At 39.7% G+C, this 12824-nt stretch overlaps 1 protein-coding gene across 2 annotated transcripts; it reads left to right on the top strand.

Annotated features, from left to right (window-relative positions):
- Nucleotides 1-304: 304 nt before the first annotated feature.
- Nucleotides 305-6055, top strand: LOC131231941 (RNA polymerase sigma factor sigD, chloroplastic). 2 transcript variants are annotated; one of them, XM_058228348.1, is made up of 4 exons: nucleotides 305-936; nucleotides 3636-4007; nucleotides 4630-4728; nucleotides 5740-6055. In XM_058228348.1, exons 1-4 carry the CDS (start codon nucleotides 475-477, stop codon nucleotides 6013-6015), a joined length of 1209 nt encoding a protein of 402 aa, XP_058084331.1. In that variant the 5' UTR covers nucleotides 305-474; the 3' UTR covers nucleotides 6016-6055. The 2 variants fall into 2 exon arrangements, with proteins under 2 accessions (XP_058084331.1, XP_058084330.1); XM_058228347.1 differs by having other exon boundaries at nucleotides 307-936; nucleotides 4630-4830.
- The last annotated feature ends 6769 nt before the right edge of the window (nucleotides 6056-12824 follow it).

Raw genomic sequence — 12824 nt, 5'->3', positions numbered from 1 at the left:
TTAGGAAATATTGAAGACGGCCATAGGAAGTTTTTAACGGTAGAAATTCAATAACTACTATTTCCTATGGTTTAGTCCACTTGTGATACGAATCTGCTTCGGTTTTGGGCTCATGGTCTAACATGAGCTGGCAAAACGGATGGACGGCATGGATATACAATACATACATCAAGGTGGGCCCTATGGTCTTCTTTGGGTGGGAAAATGTTTTTGGCTTTTTCTTTTTTCTTTTTTCTAATTTGTTTCGTGGGTCCATCCCAATACTAGCGGAGCTTAAAATATCTCCCCATCTCTGCTGCCCTTATCTTCTTCTTCACCATTTCAACAACAAAACAAATAAGAAACATAAGGGGAGAAAAAAAGAAGAAGAGGAGAGAAACATTATCATTTCCCACAAAAGTAAATAAAATTACTAACTAGCCCGTTTCTCAATCATCTTCATCATCTTAGCCTCATTTCTGCTGCCCACCTCACATGGCTTCTGCTTCTACTGCATTTTCAAACCCCTCCTCTCCAACTCTTCCCATTTCTCTCTCTCCCTTTGCCATCCCTTCCAAAACTTCTTTTCATATTATGCATCCTTCCTTACCTTCTTACGACTCTCTAACCATTGCTGCTGCCCTTCAAGCTGTTACTCTGGCTAATGCCGCAGCTCATGCTGCCAGAGATGCTGTCTCATCGGCAATAGCACTAACTGAGATTGCCTTCCCCACAAACTATGAATTCCAATTCCATAAGGACGATGGAACTCACACAAACTTATCATCGATTGCGAGCAAAAGGATGTGGAGGAGGAAGAAGAAGAAGAGGAAGAGAAAAACAGCCACGGAATTATCCAATTTGGAAGTGAGTAGCTGTTGGTGCTCATCCCCGTCTTCCTACTATGAAAGGTATCTAACACCTACAGAAGAGGCACAGTTTTCTCATTATCTCAAGGTACCTTTTACTCTCTTTCAACATTATGGTCATTCGTTTCAAGTTGGAACCAAAAACATTGATTTGGTGGTCCCACTGTGTGGATGGATGGACCATATCCAAATCTTCTGCTCGAATGTGGAATTTTTAATTTTAAGTTTTTTTTAAATTTTTAAATTTTTTATTTGTAGTAATTTAGAGGTACATGCTGTCCTATCAATATAGCATGACCACCACCAAATCAATGGACCTTACAATCCACGTTGGCTGTAAATATGTTCCCGTTTAATGTGAAACAATCTTCCCTCCTTTTTCTCTCTACACTGGCAGAGTTTGATGGATGATACACAGGCGCTTAGAAATTGCAGACAAGTAGTTCAAATTAAACTAAAGCAAATTGTGGTCCTATTTAGATGTATCATGTAATGAAAATTACGATTATTTGATTTATCTAATTACATTCTTCAAGGGTCAAAAATGAAAAATATCCAATATATATACCTCTTCTGTACTAGTAACCACTTGGTAGGATTTGTTCTCATTTTGGTGGGATTGTGACTTTCAGACCCATTCCATTTAGTTGGACAAAATTCATGTACGCGACTTGAACAATTTTTGGGAGGAGAGCATGGAAAAAGGAAACTATATATATATATATATATATATATATATATATATATATGTGTGTGTGTGTGTGTGTGTGTGTGTGTGTGTGTGTGTGTGTGTGGAAATGGTTCTATGCAGTCGACCTCATGTGAACTTCCCATGAGGTCGAGCTGTGTGGGCCCCATCGTGATGCATGTCGAAAATCAATACCGTGCATTTGATGGGTCCCCTTTAAATTATGGGATTCAACCGTGTATAGAACTCAAATGGGTCATACCATCTAAAACCAGGTGAAGACATGCCTAAAACATCTAAAATGTGAAGACATGCCTAAAAACGCATAGAACCTTTTCCCACACGCACGCGGGCGCGCGCACACACACACGCACACACACACAAGGTCGAGCCCATGGCATCTTCCCATGAGGTCGAGTTGTGTGGGCCCTGCCGTGATGCGTGTTGAACATCAACACCATCAGTCAGATGCACCATTCTATTTGGGACACGGGCTTAAAAACCAAGTCAATCCATGACTTGGGTGGCACACCGTATACAACAGTTGATAGGGGTTATCCTCCCATTAAAATCTTGATAATCATTATTGGGCCCACCGATATGTGGTTCACAAATCTAGCCCATCCATTATGTGTCCCACTAGGATGAGGGGTCATACCAAGTTTCAGCAGCATTCAAAACTCAGGTGGGCCCCACCAAGTGCTTTTATATGTTTCAAGCATGTCTTCACATGGCTTTAGATGGTATGGCCCATCTGAGTTCCGTATACAGCTTATTTTTGGGATATTCTACAAACTAAAGGGGACCCATCAAATGCACGGTGTTGATGTTCAACATACATCACGGTGGGGCCCACATGGGTACTATGAGGTCGACCTCATGGGAACTTCCCATGAGGTCGAGCTGTGTGGGCCCCACTGTGATGTCGAATGTCTACCCCATCAGTCAGATGCGTCATTCCATGGTGGGCCATATGCTTAAAAATCTAGTCAATTCATGACTTGGGTGGGCCACACCACATACAACAGTTGAGAGGGGTTACCCTCCCATTAAAACATTCATAATCGTTTATTGGGCGCATTGAAATGTGGTTCACAAATCTAACCCATCCATTGTGTCCCACTTGGATGAGGGGCCAAACCAAGTTTCAGCTGCATCTAAAACTCAGGTGGGCCCCACCAAGTGCTTTTATATTTTATAAGCACGTTTTCACATCATTTTAGATGGTATGGCCCACCTAAGTTTCGTATATGGCTGATTTTTGGGATATCCTATAACTTAAAGGGGACAAGCACCTTTGCACACATGTCATGGGCACAAAATCTGATCAATCTACGGATGTGGCACCCATAGAAACTCTATAGGCCCAATATTCAACTTCATCCAAAACTCTAGTGGCCATAGCAAAGAGAAATGCAAATCGAGGGAGGAAACTGTTTCCTTTTGCCACAGTCCACTAGAGTTTTGTATCAAGCTAAAAGTTAGATTTGTGAGGTTTTAAGGGGTGACACATCACGCGTACAGTTCAAATTTCGTTCCCATGACACATGTGCACAGGTGCTCACTCTTTCTCTCTCTCTCTCTCTCTCTCTCTCTCTAAAAAACTAATGCTCACGTGTTCAAATTTTGTACCATGACACCTGTGTACAGGTGCTCACCCTCTCTCTCTCTCTCTCTCTCTCTCTCTAAATAACTAATGCTCACGTGCACACCAGTTCTCAGTGAGAACTTTTTTAGAACTCATCTCTCGTGATATGAGGACAAAATCTGAATCGTCCATGTGATGTAGCACCCCATGAAACTCCCATGGCCTGACTTTCACCATGATCCAAAACTTTGGTGGGCCATGGAAAAAGGAAACAGTTTCCTCCCTTGATTTGTCTCTCTCTTTTGGCATGGCCCATCAAAAGTTTTGGATAATGGTAAAAGTTTGGCCCAAAGGTTTCATGGGGTGCTGCATCACGTTGACCGTTCAGATTTTGAGTTCATATCACCGGGGAAGAGTTATCAAAAAGTTTTCACGAGTTACCGTGAGAACTGGTGCGCAGGTGAGCATTCCCATATGTGTGTAAAATATCATCTCAGCTTACAAATGACAGGAAGGGGCGAGGCTTGAAGCAGTTAGGAAGAGAATTCAAAGGACAGAAATGCAAGAGCCGAGCATGATTCAATGGGCAGAAGCTGTAGGTATGGAGAAGGTGAGTTTGGAGGAGAAGCTGAGGAGGGCAAGGGAGTGCAGAAAGAGGATAACACTTAGCTATAAAAGGCTTGTCGTCACCATAGCCACTAAATACGAGGGGAAAGGACTGAGCCAGAAAGAGTTGGTCCAGGAAGGATGCATAGGACTCCTTCAAGGTGCTGAAAGATTCGATCCTAAGAGAGGCTGCAAGCTCTCCACCTATGTCTACTGGTGGATCAAGCAAGCCATCATCAAGGCCGTTGCAACCAAGTCCAGACTCATCCGTTTGCCGGTGTGTGTTGTTATATGCTGCTTTTCATTATCTTCCAGAGGAATTAATCAAACACCCAAACATGGCACACGTGTGACCTATCTATATATGGATACCACTTGGTGGGAATACGATGCATGGTGCAATTTGCTATATTCACCTGATAAGTGTGGAGGATGAGCCCAAAACTCATAACCAGTGTTTGTTCATTTTGAGCCCCTAACTGTTAAGTACATGGGCTGGCCATGGTGGATTGTGAAAATACCTCTTCAATCAATCTCTCTCTCTCTCTCTCTCTCTCTCTCTCTCTCTCTCTCTCTCTCTCTCTCTCTTCTAAAAAAAAAAAAAAGTGAACTGAAGAAGTTGGGCATCCAACCCAACGTCTGGGCACGTGTATTCGATCAGGCCATTCATTGGTTGATTGGGCAATGCTTACTGTTTATATGTTGTGGGTTGATGTGGGTTGGTTGGTGTGTTTGGACCAACGTTAGGCACTATAATCTCTAATGATTTGGAGAAATAATACTTTTGACTACTAAAACATTTGGCAAATGCTTTTTAATTTTTAATTTTTTCCAAGCCCTTTAAAGTGAGACCTAATGCTGCAAAATGTAAAATGCATGCTTAGTTTGTCAATGTGTAGGGAAGCATGCAAGGGCTGATGGCCAAGATAGCGCAAGCTAACAACATCCTGAGGAGGCGATTAGGGCGTTGGCCTACTTTTGATGAAATTGCAGACACGGTACAAGTGGACATTTCCAACATCAGTCTTGTGAGCGACAGAACTAGACCCCCTATTTCTATGGATCAACCCTTGAGCAACCATGGAAACATCACACTCCAGGTTTTCTTCTCTCATCACTATATATATATATATATATATATATATATATAGAGTCATGCTCACCTATGCACGTGCGCACCTTTGCACACGTGTCATGGGTGTCTAATCTAAACGGTCCATGTGATGCGGAATCCCATGAAACCCCAGGGGACAAATTTTCACCCTGATCTAAAATTCTGGTGGGCCATAGCAAAGAGAAATGCAAATCAAGGGAGGAAACTGTTTTCATTGTTCATGGCCCACCAAAGTTTTGGATCAAAGTAAAACTTGGGCCCGGGGGGGAATCATGAGTTGCTGCTTCACATGGACCGTTCAGATTTTGGATCCACATTATGTATGATGGGTTCTGAAAAAGTTAGCACAAGTTCCGTGCGAACTGGTGCACAGCCGAGCATTCTGCTATATATATATATATATATATATATATATATATATATATATATATATATATATATAAGGTTATTAGTCTGGTCAATGCAGGCCTGTTTCAGGACCAATGATTAAAGAAAAATGTGTTGGGATGTGCATGCCATGCAGATCCCATGGGCACCGGCAACTTTCTTTTACAAAGGTTCTACGTCTAGCATTTGTTTTCAGCTTTCCCACAAGGAGACGTTTAAGTGAAATGCATTAAAAGGCGTCCCATGATCTCATGATCGGTAGTGTGGCCCATCATGGATCCCACAACAATTGGCCTATTTTGACATGGTTGGGTGGGCCATTCTCCAATCATGGGAGTTGTCTATAGGGCTTCGCCTGAATTAAGAGTATTATAAACAAACACCTTACAATATGTGGATATACTCTGTAGAAAAAATAAAATGAAAAGAAACACGGGAACATTTAATTGGTTTTCTTTCCCCTTTTATTATTATTATTTTTTTAATTTTTCCCTTAAAATCTGTGTAGGAAATAATGGCAGGACCAGAGGAAACAATGCCAGAGACAATGGTTGCCAGAAAACAGATGAAGCAAGACATTGATAGACTTCTCAAGACGTTGAGTGGGAGAGAGGAAAACATCCTTCGACTCTACTTTGGACTCAACGGTGAAACTGCTCGTTCCTGTGATGAGATTGGGAGGCTCCTCCATCTTTCAAGAGAAAGAGTTCGCCAGATCCAATACCTTGCTCTACGGAAACTCCAACAGACGGCTACCCTTTATTCTCTTCAATCATACATGTAGAAAGAAAAAAATAAAAATAAAAATAAAATCTTTGGGGTCATCTCTCTCTACAGTCCACTTGGGCTACTTGTGCATCACTGCTTCTTGTTACCCACACTAGGCCGACAACCTGATCTGATCAGTGGAGCACACCAACGTGAGACTTCACAGACAGACGACCTGATCCCGATCAGTGGAGCACACCAACATGAGACTTCACTGAAATATCTCTCCCTCCCTCTCTGTGCATCATTTGCACCATAAGCAATGCACGTTGCTATAGGTTCATTTTCTGGAGTCATTGAAAAAGACAATTCATATCCAAATACAACCCATATGATCGATGCATACAAATAGGAATAAGAATAATTACCATTATGCCATTAACAAAGAGGGATTTCAAGAGCATGAGGACACACAAGCCAACAACTTTTTTTCTTTCTTTTTTAATACCATATAGTGCCATTCAGTAGTACTATTGTTCATTGTAACTGACTAGGGTTGGGTTATCCTCACATGGTATTTTTAGGCTTTTTAGTTCATTCATCTCGATATTCAACCAGAAAGTCTTTCTTTGATAATGTTGCTTCGATATTACATACAGTAGATAGTAGATAAGAGACATGGCATGGTTTAGGCAAAAATGGAATTTCTATACTACCTGCTGCCAAAGCAATAATGAATTTCTGGTTCCATGTTTGAATGTGCTATGCAAATTTTCTTCTTAATCCCCAAGTGTAAAACACCCATTTACTACTGGACTTTAGATTCCTCAGAATCTAGTATTGAATGTGTATCACAATATCTTTCTAATAACACATCAGGTATTTAGACAAGTGTGTAATTCATGGTTTATAGTTTTCTCTACCTACTTTAGAAACGATGTACAAATAGGATTAGTAACGTATCAACTGAGTTATCTTCGAAAAACATACCAACCGAGCTTTCCTACAGCAAAGGCAAACAAGAAGCAATATTTCCAGTTGCCAATAATCAAATTAATTGGCAAAACTATTAAAAACGAATCCCCTTCTAGGATACAATTAGCCCATTTTCTTATACTCAAGAAAATGCACTCTTAAAACTTGCAAACTCAAAGAAAGCACCACCAAACACAGTAATCATGGGACTCGCCCAAGTAAAACCGGGGGTGAAAATAGAAATGATTGGGTGAGTAATTCATGAGTTTTTCCATTGACCTCAATGACGCAAACGTTTCAGTAAACCTGGGCGAGTTATTACCCTTCTCCTCCTCATCCTCCCTTCTTTCTTCTATTCTTCCTTCTCCCTCCTACTCAATGCTACTACAACTGCTGCTTTTGGTTGAGTGATCATTCACATTCAAACCGAGAAAAATGAGAGGAACTTTGAAACTCAGCATGTTCGTTGATATGCAAGCATGAAGAAGTTGCACATACGATATATATATATATATAAAAGTCACCATCATCATCATCATCTAAAAGCCATATCCTGAACTAATTCTGGTTGGCTACATGAATCCAGTTTTGCCACTCCATTATCACAGACCATATCCTCAATTAAACCATAGGCCCTCAAATCTTCTCTTACTACCTCTACCCGCAATCGTTTATGCCTTTCCATTGCCCTATTAGAGCCTTCAACTTGAACCAAACTCCTAACCCGTGCAATTCTTAGTTTGTTGCACATGGTTGAACCATCTAAATCTACTTTTCCTAATCTCATTAGTCATTACCTATATTAGCGATACTCCCAAGTTTCCTTGAGCACATTCATTTCTAATTCTATCCTTATCTTGCCATTCATCCATCTCAACATCCTCATTGTAGATACACTCGTCCTCTGAACATGTTCGTTGACTGCCTGATGTTATTTACTCATCATATGAAATTTGCCTTTCAGTTTCGTTGGCATGCAGCGATCACATAAAACTCTAGATGCACCTCCCCTCCCTCCCTTGAATTATCAACCCAAGAAATAAAAAACGGTCATTCTAAGATACTTGTTGATAAGCAGCCTTAATTGATTCCTCGTTTCCACTCCTACTGTTGCTAAAATTGCATTCCATACGCTTTGTTTTAGTCAGATTAATTTTAAAACTTTTATATTCTAAAGCACCCATCCATAGTTCTAGCTTTGCCTTTACTTTGTCCATGACCAATGCAAGAAAGATACAGGCTCAATGTTGAACCATGGTGTAAGCCTACAATTAATTGGAAACACACTTTTTTCTCTAGTGGCCCTCATGTTTGTTATCGCTCTCTTATACATATCCTTAATCATGTCGATATATACTCTTGAGACTACGCTCTTACCCAACACCCACAAGATTAATTACCAAACACCCACAAGATCAACTACTTAAGGAGCATATCTTATGCTCTGTCTTAGTCAACAAATATTGTGGAGATCTTTTGTAACGCCTCGAATTTTTCCCAAATGGGAATTGGAGGTCCTTGGGCGTTATCTTTGATTTCTCGATTTAAGTGCATGTTCGTGCTTGCATTCAAACGTGTTTGGAATCAAAAGGTGTGATGTGGGGTCCACCAAAACTGCCCAAAAGAATGGAAGTTAAAATTTTACAGAGTGTGGACAGACCTCGGCGGTGCCACCCCCATTCCGGTGGTGCCACTGTAAAAATAAATTTTTTTTTTTTTTTTTAAAAGAGCTTTTGGACAGACCCCGGTGGTGCCACCACCAAAATTGGACAACAGGCGACGATGCCACCCCCGAATCGGCGGTGCCACCGCCACCCCTGTTCAGTACTGTTGCATGTTCAACAATTGACAGTTTCTGTATACCGACTTCGAAAATTCATATCTTTTGTTTTACAACTCCAATTGAGGTGATTCGAAATCCGAATTGAAGCTTGATCAATCTAGTTTTATAGAAAAATATATGAAACAAATAAAAAGAAAACTCAAAGGAGATTTATTTAGAACATTTTAGAAATTGTATCAAAAATTGTTGGTTTCAAACAGCTGGTACTTCGAAAATTTTTAGAATATTTCTAGAAGTCAAAATGAAATGAAATTTGATGGGGGATAAAGTAGACTTGATGATAAATTACTATAAAATTATAAAAATAATCTAGTAACTAAAAGTTCCAAACACATTATAAGAAATGGACCTATTGAAACTGAAAATCTCTGGAACTACACATTATCGATGGGCTGCTATCTTTTTCATCTTAGAGTTTTTGTGTTTAGTGTCTTCTTAGGAAGTGCTTCTAATCATGACAGGAATCATCCCATGTGGTTAAATTTAGATTTTCTATTTTTAATATATTTTATTAATTCAGGTAGTTTTTAGGGTTCATTAGAGTCGAATCACTATTTCCGTTAATTACGGAAATGGCGCGCTATGAAATTAGTTGATCTAAACCTTAGTTACCATGCACAAGAAATCTCGCCACCCAGTTTATTTCAGAAATGTCATGATTAACCGAATTAGCTCTAAACCGCCCGTTAGTGGACCGTTAAACTCGAAACTATAGAAAGATGTCCGTCTTAGCGGGCTTGGCGTCCGTCGTGGGACATCAAGCCAAGATTGCATCTCAAATCGCTCAACTTGAGTTTGTAAGGCAAGTGCCTGAGATGTGCGAATACCTTTAGAGTCTATTGGGAACTTAAGTTAAATGTATATGTTTTACTCTTGGCCTAAGTTGTAGCTTTCAAGCCATTAGATCGTAGCCAAACTTAAGACGCTCACCTAAAGTATTGTCCTACACGTATTCGTAGGACATAGGGTCCCGACAATCGACTAGGAACGGCTCATGCTCTTACGGGAGTCGTAATCGACCTTAGCTCTATTAGGGTTTCGGTTGTGCATCGATTCCTGGCCCCTATTCGTCGAATCAAGTTGAGGAATCATTCCAATTGAGTTAGTTAAGCCTTAACCCACTATTTAACTTTTAATTAGGATTAAATCCACATTATTAACTATAGTCTTATACGTTAATTTGGTTTGAAGCATTTCTTTAAATTTTCGATGCTAGGGCTGCATTCGAGTCAAGGATTTCGACTTTAAGGTGAAGATCTACCTTCAAACTTCTACTTAGCATTATAAAATAATTAAATATGCTTGCTTGTTATTTAGTTGATAATATGCTCGATGAAATGCTTGAATGACATAAAACTCTTACTATTAGAACTCTTCGGTGTCGAATGCTAAGAAATGTTAATATAATTGAATTGTATTGATGTGTATTGAATTGCATTGAATTGTACATGTGTTTAGTTGGTATACTATGTTGTGGTATTGAATTTCCTTGCGATTGTGTTTATGCAGTGGATAAATTCGAATTGTTGTTATGGTGGATCGAGCTCTCAAATTATTTAAATATGCGGATAAACCTCTTTAGGGTGGGTAACCCAGGCTTATATGGCCGACTGAAGTTGAACACGGACGATTGATAATAGTTGGAACTACACAGGATGCCACACATCTAATGTCGGTTTGTCTGAAGTCCTCCGTAGTCGATCGCATTAGGCTAATACGGGGCTTAATTATTCTTATGATTGGTGATTGTATAACATTTAATAGAATCTGAGATACCACTATTACCATTGATCCAAGTTTACTCATAACCATTAGTGCGTTACAATTCTACAAATACTCATGAGTTGGGTATGGTGGTATGAAATATCATGTCCGAGCTATCGGCCTATGTTGGGATGACATGTCTACCACATAGGAAAAACATTGGGCAAGGAGCTTGCCATGTTGGTAAAACATTGGGTCACGAGCCTCCCCGTAGTAACCACCGAGCATCGATGAATGTTGCAACCCTACCATGCTGTTAATGGTTTGGGTAGCATGCCTTCTCCACATTCGAGGTGTGGGTGACGACCTTCACCCTATATGTGATTGTCCTTGGGCGACAAGCTCTAATATTAACCCGACTAAATTGTATGGACTATTGGATGATGAACCCAAAATTAGATCAATGGACACTGGTGAGGGGTTGCTACGTGCCGCCACAAGCTACGTGAATCCGTTTAACGACTATTGATAGAATGACAGTATCCTAGCTTCGTCAACCGGCTGTTTGAACTGAACATTAATAAATGCTCGGCTAACCATGCACTCCATGACATTTGGTGGGTTGTGCTTCCGGCCAACCATTGTGCATATGTTGACGTCATTGCTAGCGATATCATTGATGTGGTTCTATATTGGTATCGTTGAATCCCGGATTATGCATATGCATATCATGTCATTCATGCATTTAAAGAACCAAATTTAGGACTCATTTTCTGTGTTTTGATATGTTATCATTGCCTATGCATGATTATGTTAATAACATGTGGAACTTGCTTGGTATCTGTGCGTTGGAGGTAACATGTTTAAGAGAATTACATGTACAAATATGTATTTGTTGTGAATATGCTTATCACTAAGCTGTCCCAAGTACAATCTTGGGGATATTTCTTCACTATGTTAGCGTTTGACGTCTTCTATTTGACATATGCAGATAATTCAGGAATATGACCATATGGTGGTGTGCCTGGGGTGCCCCAGCAAACTCATAACTTCATTACTTTAGGTAGTTGTACTCTTCATAAATATTTTTATTTATCGTGATTTGTATAATTCTCATATGGGCGAACACCACATTTAAAATTGTATATTTGCATATTAGCCCTATAGTTGTGGATTTTATTATCTCTACTTTGCTTTGGATCCGCTAATCTTAAATGTGTTACTATGATTATTTGTGCATGGAATGAATGTGAATCTAAATCAGGACACTCATGCATCTTTATTAAATTCACACTTGGAAACTTGGAATCGAAGTCTCCATACTTGGGTGCCGATTTTCGTGGTCTGACATCTTTCCTCCACCCCTTATTTCTCTATTAGCTAAGTAGGAAAATAGCCATAACAGTCAACCTTCTTGCTGAGAATTCAAACCGATTTTCTGATACATTCTTCTTATGCTTTAATCTTTGTCCTTATCTTTGTTTGATCACTCCCAAAGTTTTATAGTATGACTCATGAGTTTAATCGCACTCTCTAAGAGTATGACACTTAGCATATACATAAATTAAATTGCCCAAATGGTGGATCACAATTTAGATGGCTAATAAATGGAAAACAGCATTGATTTGATTTCTCAAATATCTGATTGGTGGATGTTTACTAGATGGTAGAATGAAGAATAGTCAATAGTGGAAATTCAACAAGAAAATGAACATTAAAAAGAGGTTAGGTTTGTTAAATGAACCAGACTTTTGGATGACGACCTATCTACAGCTGACCTCGCAATTTGGACAGTTTAATTTGGGTTAATGTGTAAAACTTTTGAGCCTATGTATCAACCACCACAAAGGGCATTATTTGATACTCAGGAAGACTGTACTGGTTGAAATCACATGCACTTAAATATTGTAGCTAAACTGTTGGAATGGCTCATTGCCATTTTTGAACTGTCAATGACACTCCAACTGTACACGCTGCATACTTGTACGGTAATCTAGGCAATCCAAATTGATGTCCAATTATGATGGAGCATAACTCGAGGTGGAGCCACCTTAGGCCATGTCGAAATGACCCAAAAACTTGTTAGGATAGCATGTTCTTGCATTAAAGGTGCATGTGAAGCTGGTAGGGCATACTTAGCTCAAACTCCTGCTGTGTTGAATCAGCTTCGCCTGATTTGCAATTCTGAGTCATTGGGAAACTCACTCATGAGTGTAATTTGAAGCCAAAATGATTTGTTTGACTCAATAGGCTAGAGGTGACTTGCCATTATCCGTGTAGAGTAGTCAGATGAGTTGCTGATTTTATAATAACAGTTAAACAGAGACTTGAGTTTCAATCACAGCCTTTCTAAGAAAGCAGAA

The sequence above is a fragment of the Magnolia sinica genome, chromosome 17, assembly GCF_029962835.1.
Source record: "Magnolia sinica isolate HGM2019 chromosome 17, MsV1, whole genome shotgun sequence".
NCBI lineage: Eukaryota > Viridiplantae > Streptophyta > Magnoliopsida > Magnoliales > Magnoliaceae > Magnolia > Magnolia sinica.
This window is presented reverse-complemented; position numbering and strand designations above follow the sequence as displayed.